Source organism: Lactuca serriola, chromosome 8 (genome assembly GCF_051521515.1).
Source record: "Lactuca serriola cultivar US96UC23 chromosome 8, Lser_US96UC23_V15, whole genome shotgun sequence".
Lineage (NCBI taxonomy): Eukaryota > Viridiplantae > Streptophyta > Magnoliopsida > Asterales > Asteraceae > Lactuca > Lactuca serriola.
In genome coordinates this window covers 69,367,798-69,389,437 of record NC_136415.1, presented here as the reverse complement: position 1 = coordinate 69,389,437, position 21,640 = coordinate 69,367,798, and the positions used below count along the sequence as shown (strand labels likewise).

General features: G+C 33.1%; 1 protein-coding gene across 1 annotated transcript; it reads right to left on the bottom strand.

Annotated features, from left to right (window-relative positions):
• Positions 1–4,715: 4,715 nt before the first annotated feature.
• LOC145069378 (uncharacterized) lies at positions 4,716–7,465 on the bottom strand. Its single transcript, XM_079016295.1, has 3 exons — positions 7,028–7,465; positions 6,222–6,369; positions 4,716–6,089 (listed from the first exon to the last, which is right to left on the bottom strand). The coding sequence occupies exons 2-3, from the start codon at positions 6,361–6,363 to the stop codon at positions 5,017–5,019; spliced, it is 1,215 nt and encodes a 404-aa protein (XP_078872421.1). The 5' UTR covers positions 6,364–6,369; positions 7,028–7,465; the 3' UTR covers positions 4,716–5,016.
• Positions 7,466–21,640: the final 14,175 nt, after the last annotated feature.

Genomic DNA, 21,640 nt, shown 5'->3' with positions numbered 1-21,640 from the left:
TGGACACATAGCATGTAGCCCCTAGTTTTCATAGGAAGATGATATTCATGGTGGAATAAAGAAGGAAGGACATCCTAATGAAATGAGATCCACCTAGCAAATGGTTAACGAAGCAGTCCGTGAAGATGCAGTTACCAGTAGTCATTTTTTTTCAATTTCATGTCGATTATTAAATATTGCACAACTTATACCAATCTTATTGGAGGAATCATTATGATTAGTTTTAAAACATTGGAAATTCCAATGATATTACCATCCTAGATTCTTGTACGGATGTTTTATGGTATTGGGCAATTGTTTAATTCGACTTTTAGGATTTTGCATTTTAATTTGAGATTTTATTTTATTATTTAAAGATATTGAATTTAACATATGAAAAAACCTAAGGAATTGTAAATACAATATGCACAAGGAAGTATATTATTATATGAATACCTAAGGTTGAAATTAAGACCAGAGTATAAATTTAGATAGTTATTTTTTCATCCTAAAACGTTTTTTAGTCACAATATGTCATTAATAACGACTAAATAATAAACACGCTGTACTAGATTCAGTTTCTTTATCACTTATTCCAAATAAGGATTTAACAAGTTGATTATAAATGACAAACTAGACCTAGTCATAAATTATAAACATATAATTGAATTATAAACATAAAAGCAATAGAAATAAATTTAACCAACCATTATACAAACGTTTGTGATATTTGCCCAAGATTTGTTCACTAACTCGATAATCATAAAAAACTAAATTAATGCATTTTTCATATTTATTTTATTTAGATATATTAATAATATAAATAATACCATTTTCGTTTAAGTGGTGTAATTGAAAACAGTTGAGAAAACTCGGCACTTTAGATACAAGACTTTTGACTTTGACGCAAACTTCAATTCATTAAGCCTTCTTTGTTGGGGGAGAGACCGACTTAAGTCAACTTTTAACTTTATAATTTGCTTAATTTAGCATACACCAAAATTACAATATAAATATAGGGAAATCTCCAATAAAATTCTAAAATTTTGGCCCGGATTATGTTTTAGTCATAAACTAATTTTTGTTTACGAAAAAGTCCTAAAAACCGGCAAAAGTTTGTATTTTGACCCTTTTTGACTGGTTGGAACCGGGAACAAATTAATTTGAGACTATTTCACAAATTTACCAAAAATATTGAGACTTTTCTGCAAAAACAAAAAATATTAGGGCTTTTCTGCAAACAAAAAAACCTAATTATTATTATTATTATTATTATTATTATTATTAAAAATATAAATAAGTTTCCTATTTTTTAAATTTATTTTTATTAATATTATTAATAATACATATAAATACATTTAAATTACAAAAATATTAAAGACATTTTATAAAGGTGAATGTTGAGCGGATGGTAATGCTTTAAGCATTGAAATCATAAATGTCTGTTAGTATATTCTAATTTTATATATGGTCATTTCACATTTGTTATTATTGTTTTTAATTAAGAATATTAACATTTAACAATTTAAAAGAAGCTACTGATTTTTCAAATTGTTTACAAATAGCGAGTGTGTGATATGCGTGTATGTCTTGTGTATAAGTATTTGAATTATCAACATGTGTGTTGCACTTTTTCATTACTTTATCATTGTGGTTTTTTTTGGGACACATAGCAGATATAGTGTGATAAAGCAAAACAAGTCATATTACTTTCTATTAAACAAGATATTGTAATTAATACTTTCGAATTTTGATATGGGCCACCAATGTAAATATTTATTATGGATCTGTTGGATTTGAAAAGAAATCATTCTACCTTTAAAACTCTTATATACAAAGTGAGAAATATTTTTATCTTAAACTATTTGTACACAATTTTTCAAATAGACAACTTCTTTTAAATTGTTAAGTGTTAATATTTTGAATTGAAAACAATAATAAGAAATGTGAAATGATCATATACAAAGTGAAGACATACAAGCAGATATTCATGATTTCAATGCTTAAAGCATTACCATCACCACCACCTTCACCTTTAAATAATTTCTTTAATATATATTTTTTTAAGTGTATTTATATGTATTATTAAAAATATTAATAATAATGAATTTAAAAATCAGTATACTTGTTTATATTTTTAATATAATAATAATAATAATAATAATAATAATAATAATAATAAGATTTTTGTTTGCAGAAAAGTCCTAATATTTGTTTTGCAGAAAAGTCTCAATATTTTGGGTCATTTTGTGAAATAGTCCCAATATTTTGGGTCAGTTTATGAAATAGTCCCAAATTAATTTGTTGTCGGTTCCAACCGGTCAAAAATGGTCAAAATGCATATTTTTACCGGTTTTTAGGACTTTTTCATAAATAAAAATTAGTTTAGGACTAAAACGTAAACCAGACCAAAATTTTAGGACTTTATTGGAGATTTCCCTATAAGTATATAACTACTTATTTTTTGCTTAATTTATAATTTGGTAATCAAATCCTTCGTAATAAATAAAAAAAATTTTGTCACATGTCATCTTCTTTATTTTGATACATGACATTTTTTAGAATTTTTTAATTTTCTATTTTCCACTTGTCATTTTATTGTATTTTTCATTTTATTAAATTGAAATTTCATATTTAATATATATAGTAATATATATGTAAGATATTTATTAGAAAAAATTATATATGTAATGTATTCAATACATTAAAGCCTCATTAATTTTAATAATTCAAAATTTTTCTTATTTTTTTTATAAATTCAAATTATTAAAATTTCATATTTAACTTTTTTTAAATAAACTCATATAATAGAGTAAATTACACGAATGGTCCCTATGGTTTGGGGTAATTTGCACGCTTGATCCCTAACTTATTTTTTTAACTCGGAAGGTCTCTACTGTTTGTGTTTGTTACACGCTTGGTCCCTAGAGTTAGTTTTTGTTACACGTTTGGTCCCTATCTTACCTAAAAAGACTATTATTTAAATAGAAAAAAATGGTGAGATAGGTAAGGTAATGTGAGGTAGGTAGGGTTGGGTGTGTTTATTTAAAAAAAAATTAAAAAATCAAAGGTAAAATAGTCTTTTTAGGTAAGATAGGGACCAAGTGCGTAACAAAAACAAACAGTAGGGACCTTCCGAGTTAAAAAATAAAGTCAGGGATCAAACGTGTAAATTACCCTAAACCATAGGGACCATTCGTGTAATTTACTCCATATAATACATATGTTTCACACCTAGTTTCAAATATATCACTGAAATGATTCAGCTATTGAAAATCATAATAAAAAACACCCAACCATTCAACTTTATCGCTATGTTACATGAGTTGTGTCAAAATTAGCCCAAAATTAATCCCTTTTTGAAAATATTGAACCTATAATAACTAGTTTATTATAATCTCTTGAATCTCAAATAACCAAAAGGATTTCACACTTCTATTATATCACATACTATGTTTGATACTTACATAGAACATAGAATTTCTACAAGACTTATTTACAATGAAGGGACACCTATATATGCATCTCCTTCTAACCGATAATAATTGCCACATTGGATAGTTGATAACCGTAATCAACTTAATATAACAATAACTAAGTAACTAACCAACTAATATTAACGGGATTAAGTCTAGATTATAATTTCTAACATATCCCTTAATCTAAACTTTTCACATGCCAAGCTTTTCTTTCACCAAAGGGCTTATCAGTGTTGCAATCCCTCCTTGAGGTCAAGGGTTCAAGTCTCACTGTGGACATAGGTAGAATAATTTAGAAGTAGTTTAATATATATTTGTATTTGTCGTTTAAAAAAAACTTTTCGTTCATCTATTGAATATTCCAACCTCTAATTAATGCTTTTGTGAAAACATCGGCCACCTGATTAGTTGATGTAATTCGAATATGTTTGTTTCTTCCGTGAATGATGTGGGTTCTTAGTTAGAGCAATCAATGATTTGTTATCACATAAAATCGTGGTAGCATATGTTTGGGCTAAAAAGCTTTTCAAATACTCCACATATCAGCATAACTTGGAACGTACAAAGGACATTGCCATGTACTCAGGCTCGGTTGAGGACAAGGATGTAGGTTGTAACACAAAAAAGCGCTTGCTTAAAACCTAGGCAAGGGTTATTGTTGATCGTATTTGTGAGAATATGAAGGAAGAGTTTAAGGCAGAACTTGAAGAAATTGAGGCCAGAAATAAGAAATCACAAATATGTATAGAATAACGATAATTTTTTTTGTTTTTATGTGTTTGGTTTTGATACTTTGAAATCGAATATCAATCTTTATTATTTGTTAGTCGAATATTAATATTTAATTTGGTAGTCATATAAAATTTGAATTTCATTTGTGAATTATGGCTATAGCATATAGACATATTCAGCACCTAATAGATTGGCGCTAAATATACTAAAAGTAGAAAACATGTACAAATAATTAGTGAGCGTTTTGCAACAAGTAATTCCCTCACTAATTTTGTCGCTAACATTTAGCGACCAAGGTTTTTGTGGGGGGACGGGGGCATATTTTTGTCGTTGTTGCCATTTTCGTAGTTGATACTTACGTTTCTAGTAGTGACTCTATGCCATCCAATACAATTACCATTTGTTAGATCGAATAGTTAATGTCATAAAATACATAACGTAACTAAATGAGTTATTATATTTCCTATAATTTAGTTTAGGTGACGGAATGAAATACATGAGTATTTAATATTATATAAGAATACCTTATTTAATTTGTAACTATATTTTACATATTATTTTAAGATGGAACACAAAGGGTACAAAGTTACAAGTTTTGACCGATAGACATTCCTCTAAAACACAGTATAAAACTGTCATGTCACGTAATCTAACTGTAACTAAAACACAACACCGTAATGCACTTGTGGTATAAATTAAAAGATTTTTGCGAGCAATTTAAGATCGAGGGATAAAACAAATCCTCCATATAGTTCGTATCACAAAATTAATGTACAAAAGTACATGGGGGGGGGGCTTATATTAGCATCTGAAAAAAGTTACCTCATTAAGTATTCTTCCCGTTTTTTGAGGACCCAAATATTTCTTCGATCATACTACAAGTCGGCAACAGATCAACACCTTTCGTTGAACCCATGGTGGAGTACGGCGGATCCCAATGTAAATACGATTCCGATCTCAACCCACCACCGTTTACCTTTTCTTGCTCGCTTTCACTTACAGTCTTATCGTCATGTAAATCGCCGCCATGAACACCGACGAGAATATCTCCATGGTCATCGCCGTCTTCGGATGAAGAAGAATCACGACCGCCGGAATCGCCGAAAGGTCCGACCACAACAAACTCTTCGTCTTCTACTCTTACACCAGAGCCAGAAGGCCCGCGTTTACTTCCCCACCATTCATCGTCGTCGCTATCGATTTCTAATAAATTCGATCGGTTTTGAACAGCGCGTCTACGAAGCATGAAAACGTTGAAGTAATAACTTACCAATTCCTTCTTTGTTCGGGATCGGAATGCAATCGAGAGTTGTTCCCAGAATCGGCGACCTAGAGAAACGGGATTAGAGTAAACCACGTCTTGAAAGAGTTGTTGTTCTTCGTCAGTCCAGTTATGCGATACTTCTTCCCCCATTTCGTGTAACCCTAAATCGATGAATTTGTCAAGCCCTAGAGAGTTTTTTAGCTTCAATCGGACTTCATTGATGTGTTGTTGAACGCATCGGATAGAACCGGAATCCAAGCATTTACAATCTGTTTCACTCGGAGGTGAACTGACAATTACGGCTAATGAACTTTTCTCTCGATTCTCAGAGAGATTCCTCGCTAAATCTGGATCAAAATCAGGGACATCGGCTTGATGATCTGGTCCAATTGGAACCTGTTTTCTGGGAGAATTATTCAAAATAGATGAATACGTATCATCAAAATGAACTAGTTGTCGTCTTGGCATGTTGAATTCGAAAAACTCAGGGAAAAGATTCGAGGGGAACACAGGGGCGGGAATGTTTTCACGTGAGTGTTCACTGGTTTCAAACTCGTTCGCCATTTCTGTGACAGAATTGAGCTTCTCGGTTTTAATGGAATCACCTGTTTGGAAGAAGGTAGCTCCATGTTCACCTACACCATTTTTAACAAAAAGTGTTCTTTTATCAAGATAATGAAATAGTTCGAAAATCTTTTGATGTGTACCCATATTATTTTATATGGTATAAGAATTTATATTTTTATAAATTATAATCGTCTTTTCACCTGTAATCCCAAGATTGTGAGATGTTTCAAGAGTATGTTTATCTTCTTCTCCAAATGGATCAGGTTTATTCCCATTTTCAAGATGCTTTGGATGCTTTATAAACTCCTGAATATCCTCATCAAAAGGTCTTTTGGTTCCCATTGCAACCTGAAATAAACCGTAAACCATAATGCTCAATAAACTAAATGACAATTTTATCCTTAAGTTTCAAAATAGACCATTTTATCCTTAAATTTCAAAATAATACTCCATTCATCTATTAAATTAAAGGAGGGAAAAAGAAAGAAGTACAAATAGATAAAAAGTCAACTGGACTTTTTATAAGATTAAATAGAGGAGCTTGCTGTAAATAAAAACAATGTGAGATAAGAAAATTTGTAATTGATCTTCAGAAATTGGTATCAAGAAACAAGCGTTGCAAAATAAATTTATAACACTTGTAACTTTAAATCGCAAATAAAATACTACCATTTTTACATATTCATAAACTTCACTTTTCAATTGTAATCGGGTTAAACTTGTCAAGTATACATAATTCAAGCTTTTAAGTAAACAAATTGAGTAACGAGAACTAAAAAAAAAAAAAAAAAAAAAAAAAAGGAAAAAAGGAAAAAACCAATTTTGAATTATAAAAGAGTTAAACATGCTAGTCATACTTAATTTCAGGTTTCCTGCAATTAGATTGAGTGAGGAGAAAAAATCCCTAATTTTTTTCCTTGAAACAAACCCTACGTATTAACTTGTACCTAAATCGACAAATTTTCCATTAAAATTAAGGAAAAGTGTAATTAACAAGCAAACTTACCGAATCCCTCGATGAATTTTGCAGAAAAAGCGAGTTTTCGTAACACGAGCGCTTCGAGAACCCTAGAATGTAAATTGGACGAAAAAGCTATAAATTAAGAACCGTCAACGTAGGGTAAATTACAGGGATTGAAGGGATCCGATAATAAAAAGGATCGGTGGAGGAAAATCCTCAATCTGAACATCGAAGAACAAACCCTAACCCTAAAATTTAATATGATAATCGAATTGATCAAAAACTTGGATCAATCGAAAGCGAATGATAGAAATTAACAAATAAAAAGATCAATTTAAGAGGGTAAATGAATAAATAAATAGAAATTGAAGCTTGATCTGAGAGAGATTTCGAAGAACATGATGAAAAGGGGGAAATGGATACGGTTCTTGATTATTGAAGACAACATAAGCGGTCTGGTTGCAAAACCGGGTTCGGAAAAAAACCAACTTTACCTCGAGAGAAATAAGCCGATGACACATGTACATCATGTGTTGCATGTTCTTTTGTTTTTTTGTTTTATTTTCTTTTCGGGTTACATACAATTACAAAAGTAAAAACATTTGTACAATTTTTTTCCAATATATTCTTTTAAATAAATTTGTTTATCGGACTATTAAAGTGTCATAAAGAAATATAAACGTCAAAAGGAAAGTTAGGGCACGGGGGTTTGGATCGTTCAACATATTAATTTTTCTCACGATCAGTTATATATCATTTTAAGCAATAGTTTGGGTTTGAATCATTCATAACACCAAAAAAAATTCAAAATTAAAATATATGTAGGAAAAATGAAAAAGTTTAATGTTATTTCACCCACAAAATGAATACCCTTAAACTTGGAGTTTCCAATAAAAAAAGTTTTAAATGCAACAAAAAATGAGTATCGCAAACATTATAACATGGCGGCTTGAAATATTTTTTTGTAAAAAAAACATCCTGCTTTTTTTAGAATTTAAGTACTTATTTTTGTCTTCGTTTATCGTATGTAATATGGTTTATTTAGTTATTTTGTTTTTCGTTTAGGATTTAATTTGTGTTATTGTAGTGTGGTTTTAATTTATGTTATTACAGTGTGGTTTTTTAATTTAATATTGTTCAATAATTTTTGGTTTAAAAAGAGTATAAGTTAATTTTAAAGATTACAAAAATTAAAAAGTATTATGTTTTATTTTATTTTGATATTCTACATAACTAAATTAAAAATAATGATGTGGTAAGTGGGTTGCATGGGTTGTGAAAGATGTTATTTTCATGTGTTGTTGGTTGTGAAATATGAAAGAAAGGAGATGGAGAAAAGTTGATATGGAGCTAATGTGACAGTGGATTGGGTGTTCCCACTCCTACCACCCTTGGGGACTTGAACTCTCTCATTAGAAAGAACGATATCCAAGAGGAAGAGGAAGATGATAGAAAAATTAGAGATTTTAAGAGCTTGATTCGTTTTTGAACAATCAATCCTTATAAATTGTATACTTGTCACTAAAGTGAACTCTTTAAGGAAGTTTCTTCATTTAGTGCTTAAAATGAAGAGGATGACATTAAGGGGGTGTTTGGATAGGAAAAAAAGAGGTGTTTATTGCTTATTCCCACAATAAGCTAATTTAAGTGTTTGGATAAAATCCAGCTTATTAGGCTAAATAAGCTAATTTTAATAAGCATCCTTCCTCATGCTTATTGCTTATTGCTTATTCCCACCACAAATAAGCTATAAGCAATAAGCTAAAAATCTAATCCAAACACCCCCTAAATGGATGAATCCTCATGAATCCTTCTATAATCGATCTCGATGAGAGATTTAGTGTTTGTAATGTGTTTTACAAACCATATCTTAATACCCTGTACTCGATCTCTGGTGGAATGATCATGCTAAGACTATGGGCATTGACGCTACCTATGCTATATCTTGGGAAGATTTAAAAGAGATGCTCCTGGCATAATATGTGACAACTAAAAATTTTGGGTCAAACAAAGTCTAAGAGGTCTTGTTTATAAGAGCACCCACAACGTCTATATATATAACTTTGTTGCAATAAAATTTTGAAAGCCAAAGGGGCATCATTTGTGGGTTTGAATACAAATATATATATATATATATATATATATATATATATATATATATATATATATATAGTTTAAAAACCATAAGGGCGTTGTTATCATAAATTAACATATATATATATATATATATATATATATATATATATATATATATACCTTGAGAAACCATGTCATAAATAACATTGACAAGTCAACAAGCTAGAATATATCAAAATGGTACCACTTACTTTAAGTGTTTTAGGCCTAAAATCCCAATAAGGTCGAAAACACCACCTTAGAAACCCCACTAAGGCCGAAAACACCACCTTAGAACCCCCACTAAGACCAAAAACACTATAAGGGAATAGCCTAGGACTGAAATCAACTCAAACAAAAAGCCATTAAACCGAAATCTCTCCCTAGGCCGAAATCACATGTGATTTCGGCCATACTAAGGATTTTCAAAGGGATTTTTGGCCAAATAAAGTAGATAAAGGGGTTTGACTTTATGACTTGATGTAATCCCCCATTTCCCATGCAAATTCGGCAGTATCCCAAGCAAAACATCCAACAAATAAATATATTACCCAACAGATAACTAGTCAAAAGTCATATCAATTAGCCTTATTGCAATGGACGAGATCACTTTCCACAAACATCACCATTTCCATTTCATCTTCTGTAAACCTCGTTTCCTCTCAAATAACCAAGTGCAAGCTTCAAAGTTCCAAAAATCTTCAAGCATTGTTCTTAGAATTTGGTAAGTAATTTCGAGATTATTTAGCACTCTATACATTTTTAATTTTTTATGTTAAGTTCATCCTGTTTACACACAATATTATTTGTTAAACCCTTAGGATAATATCACCTCCAAGGAAGTTCATCAACTCCATTCAAGAGTTTAGGCTTGAAATCTTCACTCCATCACTTCAAAACAACCCACAAATCCACTCAAGGTGAGTTTATACCCCCCATATATTCATGTTTTTTTTTTTGGGGGGGGGGGGGGGGGGGGGATACAAGTAAAACTTTGTTTATCACACAAATACTTACATGTTTTCATCTTTATGTTAAAAATAAGATATTATTTACATAAGGTATGATTACCACTACTTTTTATAGAATATTTGTGATATATTAGTTTTGATATGCCAAGTTAACAAAAACATAACTCATTATATGCTACAAATATCATAAGGAAAAATGTGATTTGGAAAACTACAAAGTTTTGGGAATTTTTACTAAAAGATAAAATTTCTAGTAAAAATGGTTACATTATAGTCATTTACTATCTTGGTGGGTTATAACCCAAAGATATCATGTTTTGATTTTGTATTTTGACACTAGATAATATAACAACTTTGTATTTATATAAAAGATTATATAAATAGTCTCCACAAACATACAAGATAAACTATAATTGGTATAGTTTGGGAGTCACAAACCACACTTTCATTTCAGAAGAACCACATAATTATTCAAAGGTATAATTATTTCATTTTTCAAGAAAAAGGAGTCATAGTTCACGTAAATTTGTTGATGCTCTTGTGAGACATTCACTTCACCATACCTACCTAGTGTACACCTTAAGTCCTGCATTATAATCAGAGTCTCTTTGAGGGAGAGCGAGATACTTATGTATAGATCTATACGGGATTGACAACCCCGCACCTCAGCTGTTAGCTACAGTTAGACCAACAAGTCTAGGGTGACAAATGTCTACCAGCTCCGACGCCTGAAGAACATCATTCAACCATATCAGTCATATTAGCATGGTTATAATAAGTAACATAGGGATCAACAAAACTACTATGTTTACGGGGTAACTTACACTTCATTAGTTTTATAAAAAGATAAAACTACATATTGTTTTCAGTACATCATTACTTACATTTTGGTCTTAGGGTTTAAGACTACAATTCACATTTAAGAAAATATTGGATTTTCTGGCAACATACATTATCATTTTACACGAAAGAGATACAAATGAAATACATACATTTTTTGGTATAAAACTTACAACTCGTTTTTAAAGAAAATATCGGATTTTCTAGAAGTACACAAATTCATTTTACACGAAACCGTACAAATCCTTCTCATACAAAATGTTTATGAACTCACAAACTTTATTGTTGACACTTTTCAAAATCACTTGTATTCTCAGGAAATCTATAAACAGGTATTCAAACCATTTTGAGGGTCAGCGTCGTTGTTTCATGTTTTCTATTTTTCAATTAGTTGTATTTAACTTTTGAGCAAACAAAGTTTGTAAACAATGTAAACTTAAATTCTCAATGTATGAATGATTGCTTTGTTATGTTTCATTTATATTCAATTGTTATGATACTGTGAAATGACGTCATCCACCCTCGAACGTTTCCGCCGTTCCAGTTCCGGGGTGTGACAGATTGGTATCAAAGCATTGTTTATAGTGAACTAGTATATCAAATCATACAAGATATAAAACCATAAACACAATGGGGCTAAAACACTCTAACTACAAATATATTTTTAAAAATATAGATACTAGGAACAGTGTCATAATAAGAATCATATAAAAGTATTTAGAGGAGTTAGACACTACGGGTAAGCCTAGACAATTATGTAATCATATATTGGATGAATATAGCCTGATCAATTATATTTATGTGAGATATGACCAACATGTGTTTAAGAATGATTGTGGTGGGTTACAAGTCTAGAACTTACCAGCCCTAAAACTTTCGAATCCAACATAAAAAAAAAAAAATATATTTTAGGAGTATTTTAGAATACTACAATATCATACACTTAAGTCTTTCGTATATTTCTCACATCTCCATTCTCGCACAGACATCATGGCAGGATTCTACCTACCTAGAGACCCCTACTTCCCCAACCAGGGAAATGGTGGATGGATCGAAGAGGATCCCGAAAAGGATCCTAAGGAACTAATGGAGGAAGAACCCGAAGAAGATCCAGAGGTGGAGGAAGAGGGGGAAGAAGAAGAAGAAGAAGAAGAATCGAATGTGGAGTCCGAAGTCATAAATCCTCCTTATGTCGCCCGAGTCCTTACAGACCGTTTAGGCTACAATAGACCCACGCCCCGTTGGGCGGAACACTTGGAGAGGTGGAGCCGACGACAACACCAGCGCCCGCCCTATGGCATGCAACAAGGTTTCTATAACCTCAGCAATGGAGGACCAGCAAACAGGGCTCTTCCTGTCATGATACAACGCATCTCCCACCTCGGAGATCAGGCTAGGTCGTCAGCCAACCGGATCGTGGAGCTAGGAGCCGCTACTGAGGCCACTGACACACGAACTCGACTTTTGGAGAAGGACTGCCCTCTGACATGTCATCTCATCAATAGTCTCTATGAGGACCTTACCACCACTCGAGCGGAAGTGCGATAGTATCAAGAGAGGCACACGGCTCTCGAAGAGTGAGTGATTGCATCTGAGTGTTGGATAGCAGAGTTATAGGGCGCCTTGACTTCATCCTCTGGCCCACGGGAGACTCCCCGCCGTGAGTAGGGCACGTACTGCTCCTATCTTGTTTTTATTTACTGTTGGATTAGTGTCTAAGTCCATAACTATTTTGGTATGTACTTGACCCGATTATGAGCATGGTCCTTTTGGGTTGCCTTCACCGTAGCAATATGTAGGATGATTTAAGGAGAGAAAGGTTTAAATATGATTTATTAATATATTATGAGAATAATATATTAAAGGAGAAATCATATTGTTTAATTAATATTAGTCAAGAATTAATTGGTAATTAATTTTGTGGCTAAAAGAGATTAATTAAATTTAGGGGACTGGACTGCAATTATTGGATAATTGAGTTATTGGGTTAAGGAATGCTAAGGAATAAGGGGTGAACAAAATTATGATGGAAGCCCATCATATTTTCATCCATGGCCTTATCCAGAAGGTTCCATGGGCTGCTTAGAGTTTAAGTTGTCCATTAGGGTTTTGACTGAAACCCTAGCAGCCCACACAAGTATATAAAGGACCCCTTAGGCTCCAAAAACGTGGACAAATGATTCTCTAGGGTTTCTAGTCGTTTTTGGGCAGCCTCTCTTCTTCTCCTCTTCATCTAAGTTGTATATGGTGTTTGTGACTCCATTAGAGGTGCAACACTTGAGGCACTAAGCTTTTGAAGCCAATCCAAGCAAGGAATTGATTGTTATTGCTATATAAAAATCAAAGGTAATTCTATAAACCCTAATTCAGTTTATAATATGTTAGATCTAAGTTTGTTAGTCTTGGATTTAAAGCATGTACAATAGAGAAACCTAGATCCAAGCATTAGGGTTTGTATGAGCACATAGGATTGTTCTTATGCCTAAAACCCATTAGTGGTATCAGAGCCTTGATTGGTTTCAGTTGTATGTGATGCTTAACTGCTTTATTTGCTGAAAATCGAGTTTTTGGCCCCAGCCCGACTCAACTCGGCGAGTCAGTATCTGGACTCGGCGAGTTGGCCCTACTCGGCGAGTCCAGGTCTGACTCGGCGAGTCAGTGCGTCAGGCAGAGGGTATTTCGGGATTTAGCTGCTGTTTTGACTTGGATTTGATGCTTAAATTGTTTTATGAAGTTAAAATCCGAATTTTATCTTAATTATATGTTTATCCTTGCCAAAACGATAGATAATTTCAAATCTTTTAAATATTGGTTGTTTATGTGATAAATATGGATTATTTAAAGTTATTTGGTAATTATCTAGTGATTGAAATAAGATTAGGTCAAATATAGATAATGACTAAATTAATTATTATTTGTTATTTGATCCTTTGTGATGTGAAAAAGTTTCAATTGCACCCTTTAGGTTTTATAGTTTAAATTTGAACTTAAAAGTTTTGTTTGTGAAATTTAAATAAGTTAAACCCTAATATTTTGAAATGTTTCAAAACTTGCCCTCAAGTTTTGGAATTTAAAAGTTGATTAAAAGTTTAATTTTGAAATGTTAAATTCTAAAACCCTAGAAATTTGAAAAAGTTCAAATCACACCCTTATGGTTTTATTAATTAATTAAAGTGTATAATTAAAAGTGATTTAATAAACCCATAAAGTTTTTGGTTTACATTTAATTAAAAGTATAATTTACTAAGTTAAACCACCTAGTATTTTAAAAGTGTAAAATACACCCTATACTATATATAACATTAAAAGTCTAATATTATATATATGTATGAGTAAACAGTCAGTCTTACCGTTAGTAGGCCTCATTCACGAAGCTGGTCTATAAGGGGTGTTTAAGGAAATTGCCTATAAAATGGCGATTGAATGGGTATCCACTCTTACCCACCACACTCTTGACTAGTGGAGGGTCGTTAGCCGAACGGGTAGGATAGGACAGAAACCTTCCATTATAAGTATAATGAAGTACAAAGTAACTAAATGCTTGTACAAATTCCCAAATCATAGTTACTTTAGGCAAAATGTGAAATTGTATGCTAACCCATAGAATTACACTTCGTACCCCTGTCAAACGTTAGTGGAGCGTGTGTGGTTAACCGGCACACTAATTTGGGGATGACATTGGTGGCGAGGGGTGGCTCGATGCTTATCATAGATCAATGGAGCGTGTGTGGCTAACCGGCACATTGATTAGGTGATAGTAGCATTGGGTGCGCCACGTGATTCGTATGGTTATTCACACCTTGTTTGTGATCCTCGACATCCCAGTCACAAATAGTAGGGCATAATCGAGATTAAACATGCCATTGAAAAGTTCAATGAATCTCAAAAGATCTAGGAGTTTCAATTCATTTAAAACTTAAACTTCCTTTTCGTTTTTCATGGTGGAAATTGGTAAATCGTCATTTACCTACCTTCAAATATTCTGCAACTAGATTACGACATCCCTCTTCTAGGTTGTAGAGTATTGTGTTGGATCCTAGCTTGATGTTTCATTTGGGTGTTACATCAAGAATTCTAATCAACTTAACTTGAATTTTCTCCTGTTTTGTAGATGTCTACATTTTACAATGGTCTTCCCAAATCCTTTGGAACAAGCTTTCCAAATGAAGATGACGTTCCGAGATACGATCAAGGAAATGAGAGTCATGCTTCACTTCCTCCACCTCCTCTAATTGTTCTCCCTGACCCACAAGTTCAAAGGCTTGAAATGTTCAAGCTCACTCAATCCCTTTTGGCAAGTAAACACGAAGATGGGAAACCTGTGTGTGCGCACGTCTTAGAGATGAAGTCACGCATTGATAGGTTAAACATGTTGGGTGTCGAGATTTCAAGTGAGTTGGTTGTTGACTGGGTTCTTCAGTCACTTCCTGAATCATATAGTGAGTTCGTTAGAGAGTACTATATGATGGACCACGACGTGACCCTAATTGATCTCACCTATTTGCTTATAGCTGCTGAATCAGCAATGATTTGGCGTGCTGGTCAAGCAAATTTGTCTGGTGAATCAAACTCCCAAACTTCAATGGACACTGGCAACATTGGAAGTCCAGAAAGAACTAAGTTTGTGATTGTCCGATGTGTTGTGCGAAAGGAGTCCATTTGCTTTTATTGCCAAGAGAAGGGGCATTGGAGACGAAGTTGCCCTAACGACCTGAGAGATCTAAGAGATGGGAGAGTCAAAACGTATGGCTCTACTTCAGGTAAAATCCATTATCTAACTCTTTTAAGTTCCTATTCTAGATTCTTAATACATGATGTGATAAGATTGCATTTTGATGTTTTGTAGGATCGAAGAAAAGAGAGGAAGCTTAAGGGAAGAAGTGAGCTGAATCTAATCGTGAAGAAATGGATTTCGATCGCATTACTTGAAGAATGGATTCTTGAGCTACTACTTGGAGTTAGAATAGATTGTTAAGAAATATGTAATAACATAGTTTTTCAATTGAATTGCATTGTAAGGACAATTTTTTTCCGCAATAAAATGAATTTTGACTTTATCTTATTTATTTATCCTTGCAATGGCATGTATGAAAGAATTGATGTTTGAATGTTTCTATTATTAGCAATAATGGATTTGATTCTTAATTGTATTATTTGTGGAAATGTAAAAAGTTTACCAAATAGGGAGAGTTTCTCATCGCACAAGTTTCAATTGGACAGAAACTTGGAATCATGCAATGTGTATTGTATGATAAATGAAAAACTTTCACATTTGGGAAACTTAGACTAATTCTTTGGCAAAGTGTCAATTGAAGGACAAGGAGATCAAGTACACATGGTTGTGCGTTGATCAAGTCCACCACAAGAGTGACAAAGATATTCATCATGATTTACTAAAGTTTAGTAAATATGATTATACTTATAAGATTAAGTGTAATTCTGAGTTGATTGAAAGAGTTTCAATGAATAGTAGAACGAATAAAGAAGAATCAAGTAGGCAGAAAGATAAAAGTTTCTCCTTTCTAAGAAGAAGGGAGAGTACCTTTTATTGTGTTTTATGATAAGTCTTAAAGATTAAGAACCATGTATCAATAGATCCTCTAAGTGAGTCTTAGTGCAATTACATGTCTAAGAAGAGGAATCAAGTATTGTAGAAATGGTTAAATCAAGAAGTCAATCATACTTCGTTCCAATATCAAGTCTTAGAGTCAAGATTGTGACATTGAGTGGAAAGTCTTAAGTAGGTTTATAACACTCATCAAATGTGGAATTTGGAAAAGTTTTCTTATTCTTGCACATTTGAAATTGGAAAGTTGTGCTGTCTTCGATAAGACAAAGACCAACTAGGACCAATTATGTGAAGTGTTTTGTCTTGATAAGAACTACACTAACTCTTGAATATTTGCTTTATCAAGAAATGTTTCTTGACAAGAGAATCTTATATGTCAAGGAGTCAATGGGAGTCTTAATGGTCTTGAAAGGTTTCAAGAACAAATCAAGAATAAACCTTATAGATCATCACTAGCACAGGACTTGAGGTTTACAACCTATCGTGCTGACATGATCTTGTTTCTATGTCATCCCAATTGAGTTAATTGCGTATGTGAGTTCTATGAGTTCTCATTTGAATGCATACTAGAGCCTTAGTCGATGGAAAGTACATTGATATGTAAGGACAAGTTACTAAACTACTTGGAAGACATGGTGGTCACTCGTGTTACCATAAGGCAAGGAATCAAGATTAAGAAAGTTCAGTCCATATGAGTTTGGATTTGTCGCAAATCTTAGTTTTAGCAAATTCACATGGATAGGAACTCATACACCATAAAATCTAAGTGTCATAAGATTCCCTCCTTCATGAAAATGACTGTGAGGAAATGCTTTCACTAAGAGAGAATTTAAGAAGATATCAATTGTGAAAATTGTATTCTCAAATTTGATTATGGTTACGACATCCCTTTCCATAGTTCGAATTGTGAGATTTGGCAATTAGTTTGAACATTTGGAACTTAGTAACATAAGTTCTAAATTGTTCAAACACACATATGAGCTATCTAAGGCAAAGGTGTATAAGGTTAAGAAGCTTAGATAAAGGCTTATCGAAGCATCTGGTATTAGAAATATGAATTTCAGAAATTCAATAGGCATTGTTTTCTGAAAGTTCATTTGTTTTCTGAATACATGTCAAAGCTAGTGGGAGCATAAGTGTTATGCTTATATGATAATAATCATCATGATAGTGAGAGCATAAGTGTTATGATTGTATGATTATTATGGCGAGTATTTGCAAAGTTGCATGGGTTGAAAAGTTGTTTTGATATAATTAAGGGAGAGAATATTATACTTAATTTCAAAATCTAAAGCTTAGATTGAGAAATTTTAATATTTTCAGTCAAAGGATACATTGTGTGTTCTTAAAATTCGATTATGATTACGGCATCCCTCTTCATAGTTCGAATTGTGAGAACATGACACGTAAAATATTATGGCAAAAGATTGGTAAAGTATCATATCTTTATGTAAGACATTATGCATCGTGTCCCATACGCTTCGGGTATAGGATCGATTGCAAATGCTATAATATTTACCATTCTAAAAATTTTTCAAATGTCTAGCGCATTAAGAGGGAAAAAGGACTAGAATTGGTTTTGACTAAAATATTTAAACAACTATCAAAGGACGATCCAAAGTTCGCTGAGGATTATTCACTTGTGAGTAGTTGGAAGTATGGTATTGGATGGACCATATCGACATTATTATGAATAGATAAGATTCTATTCATAATGAGTTGTCATATGGCAAATGTGGAAATGTTTCCATATTGGGAGTTGGATATTGAGAATCTATGTCTAGATTAGAAACTTTTATGCAAGAAGGATGTTCAAAGGAATACACTTTGAATATGAGACTTCACGTCTATAGAATTGTCTTGTAACAATTTACGATAGAGTACTTTGTAATTTCATTGGCTAAGTCTTGGTGAATTTTGTGCTATGATATTGCAAAGGGATCGTTGCATAAAATGTTAGAATCTAGCATATTCTAGTAGTGGCAAGAACCTTGTGTTCTTACACTAATAATTAGGATTAAGGAATTGTGAAATAAGCATCATTGGAAAAGTTTTCAGATGATCTATTTCACAAAGCATGGACCATAGGAAACAAAGTGTGCATGTTTAGAGCATGGGACAATTGTTGTTGTAATTCAAGTAATAAGTTGATTATCCGAAACATTAAATGATAAATAATGAGTAATCAATATGGTGGATAAATAGAAGTGTTTTATTTACTCTCACAAGTTTGGGGCCATATAGGATTAAGTATTGTTGTTATGTTTCAGTTTGCATGTTTTGACTTCCAGGATAACTAGGTTATTCAAACATCAACAGTCGGTCATACGTTGGGAGTATGTATGAAGAAAGACTGTCATGAATCTGTCTGTAGATTGTCTGAAGTGTTTAGACATGGCACAAGTTTGCTGCAGAGTTCATGAGTGCTTTGATAAGATTAGAGTATTGGATTAAACCCACACTCACTTGGATCACTTCATGGTTTTATCACGAGTGATTAGTTAGACGATAATATTGTATATTCTTGAAACCGAGACGTGTGAGTTGTTATTTGTTGGTCGGTTGCACATTGATAATAAGTAAACGCACCGGTAACTTGGTGTTATAAAACTTATTGTTGTGTGTGATTTGATCAATAAATGCAAGCAAACATTTGAGTCGAAGTTTATCCATTCCTTTTACCCAAAAGGGGATAAAAGCGATATCTGTGGGCCTCTCGATGATTTAGTGATGACACCTAAGTGCTTGGCCAAGCCGGGACTAAGTTGATGTGTTCAATTGTAGTCTGTTATCAGTCGTCATAAATCGGAAGTCGGGAAACAGTATAGAGAGAATGATTAAAATTCATGTCTTATGTCTATACGATATCTTCAGAATGGAGGAATATATAATCCCTTATCTAAAGGACACGCTATCTGATAAGATCAGAGTTGACAGCGGCTTTTGAAAGCAACGATTGCTGATCAGGTTATGAAGTCATACGGAAAATAGTTATTAGACTTATCCAAGTGGGAGACTGTTGGATTAGTGTCTAAGTCCATAACTATTTTGGTATGTACTTGACCCGATTATGAGCATGGTCCTTTTGGGTTGCCTTCACCGTAGCAATATGTAGGATGATTTAAGGAGAGAAAGGTTTAAATATGATTTATTAATATATTATGAGAATAATATATTAAAGGAGAAATCATATTGTTTAATTAATATTAGTCAAGAATTAATTGATAATTAATTTTGTGGCTAAAAGAGATTAATTAAATTTAGGGGACTGGACTGCAATTATTGGATAACTGAGTTATTGGGATAATGAATGCTAAAGGAACAATGGGTGAACGAAATTATGATGGGAGGCCATCATATTTTCGTCCATGGCCTTATCCAGAAGGTTCCATGGGCTGCTTAGAGTTTAAGCTGTCCATTAGGGTTTTGACTGAAACCCTAGCAGCCCACATAAGTATATAAAGGACCCCTTAGGCTCCAAAAACGTGGACAACTGATTCTCTAGGGTTTCTAGTCATTTTTGGGCAGCCTCTCTTCTTCTCCTCTTCATCCAAGTTGTATATGGTGTTTGTGACTCCATTAGAGGTGCAACACTTGAGGCACTAAGCTTTTGAAGCCAATCCAAGCAAGGAATTGATTGTTATTGCTATATAAAAATCAAAGGTAATTCTATAAACCCTAATTCAGTTTATAATATGTTAGATCTAAGTTTGTTAGTCTTGGATTCAAAGCATGTACAATAGAGAAACCTAGATCCAAGCATTAGGGTTTGTATGAGCACATAGGATTGTTCTTATGCCTAAAACCCATCATTTACGAGTAAGCGTTAGTGCTACTCTTTCATGTAGCCCTTTTTAAGAGGTCAATTTTCACTAAAAACTATGTACTAGAGCCATATTATCAATGAAATAGTTATGCATTTTTATTTCATTGGGTGTCACTATTTGTTATGTAATTGCTTACTTGTTATAGTAAATTTCATTATGAATTGCTTGCAAATTTAAAGAACAACTAGAATTTATACACATACATAAACAAGGCATTTCATTACAATAATGCCCGATCCATAGATTTTATCGAAAACTTATCGTTGTTCCACATTTAAACTTTATAGCAGTAACATGCTACCAAGGAAGTCAAACATGCGCAAGAACAACACATCAACAGCCCCAACACCGCCACCTCCCCCACAAATGGACACTGTAGTGTTCCAAGTTGCAGTGACAACTGTTGTGGCTGTTGTTGTGGCCAAATCAGCAGTAGCAGCAACGAAGGTGGAAATGGGACAAACAGTTCCAATCAAAGTGAAAACCAAGGGCACCCAAGGGAATGCACTTACAAAGACTTCACAAAGTGCAAGCCCAAACCCTTCAATGGAAGAGAAGGCGTCATTGCTCTGAATCGGTGGTTCGAGAAGACGGAATCAATAATATGTGCCTGCCCAGAGGAGAGCAAAGTCAAGTTTGCAGCCTGCACTTTTTCTGATAGGGCCCTTTCATGGTGGAATGGCCACGTCAAAGCCCTAACACCCCCGGTAGCGAACTCGATGAGTTGGGAGGATCTCAAAATCATTATGCTCGAAGAGTACTACCCAAGGAGCGAGGAACAGAAGTGTCACACCCCCGGACCAGACAGCGGAAATGTCCGGAGGCGGGTGACTTCATTGTGCATTATCATAACAATTGAATATAAATGAAACATAGCAAATACAAACATCATACATCAATATATCAAACTTACATTGTTTTACATCATGGTTGTGTTTTTGAAATACAAAAAAGAAACAATGGTGAGTAAATTCCAAACTACATCAAAATAATTCAGCATTTGCGGTCCACAAACCTGCTTACTGATTTCCTAAGAATACAAGTCGTTTGAAAAGCGTCAACATAAAATATGTTGGTGAGTTCATAAGCATTTTGTATAAAAATCTGTGATAGTTGGAAAAACCAGAAAATCCAATATTTTCTTGTTAAAATAGTTGTAAGTCTCGTTTTCAATCAAGTATAGTTGCTTGTGTGTATTAGTTTATCGTTTTCGAAATCGTATACAATCGTTTTCCCCAGAAAATCCTATATTTTATGATGTATAAAATAGTTTATTAAAACCCTAATACTTGTGTGGTAAAAGCTTCGTTTAAAGTATACACACAAACGTTGTTAT

Bases quoted from the DNA above. Each gene is read 5' to 3' on its own strand.
- LOC145069378 (XM_079016295.1), bottom strand. From the start codon at position 6,363: ATGGGAACCAAAAGACCTTTTGATGAGGATATTCAGGAGTTTATAAAG. The intron at 6,090-6,221 runs GTGAAAAGACGA...AAAATGGTGTAG, and splicing joins TCACAATCTTGGGATTACAG to GTGAACATGGAGCTACCTTC.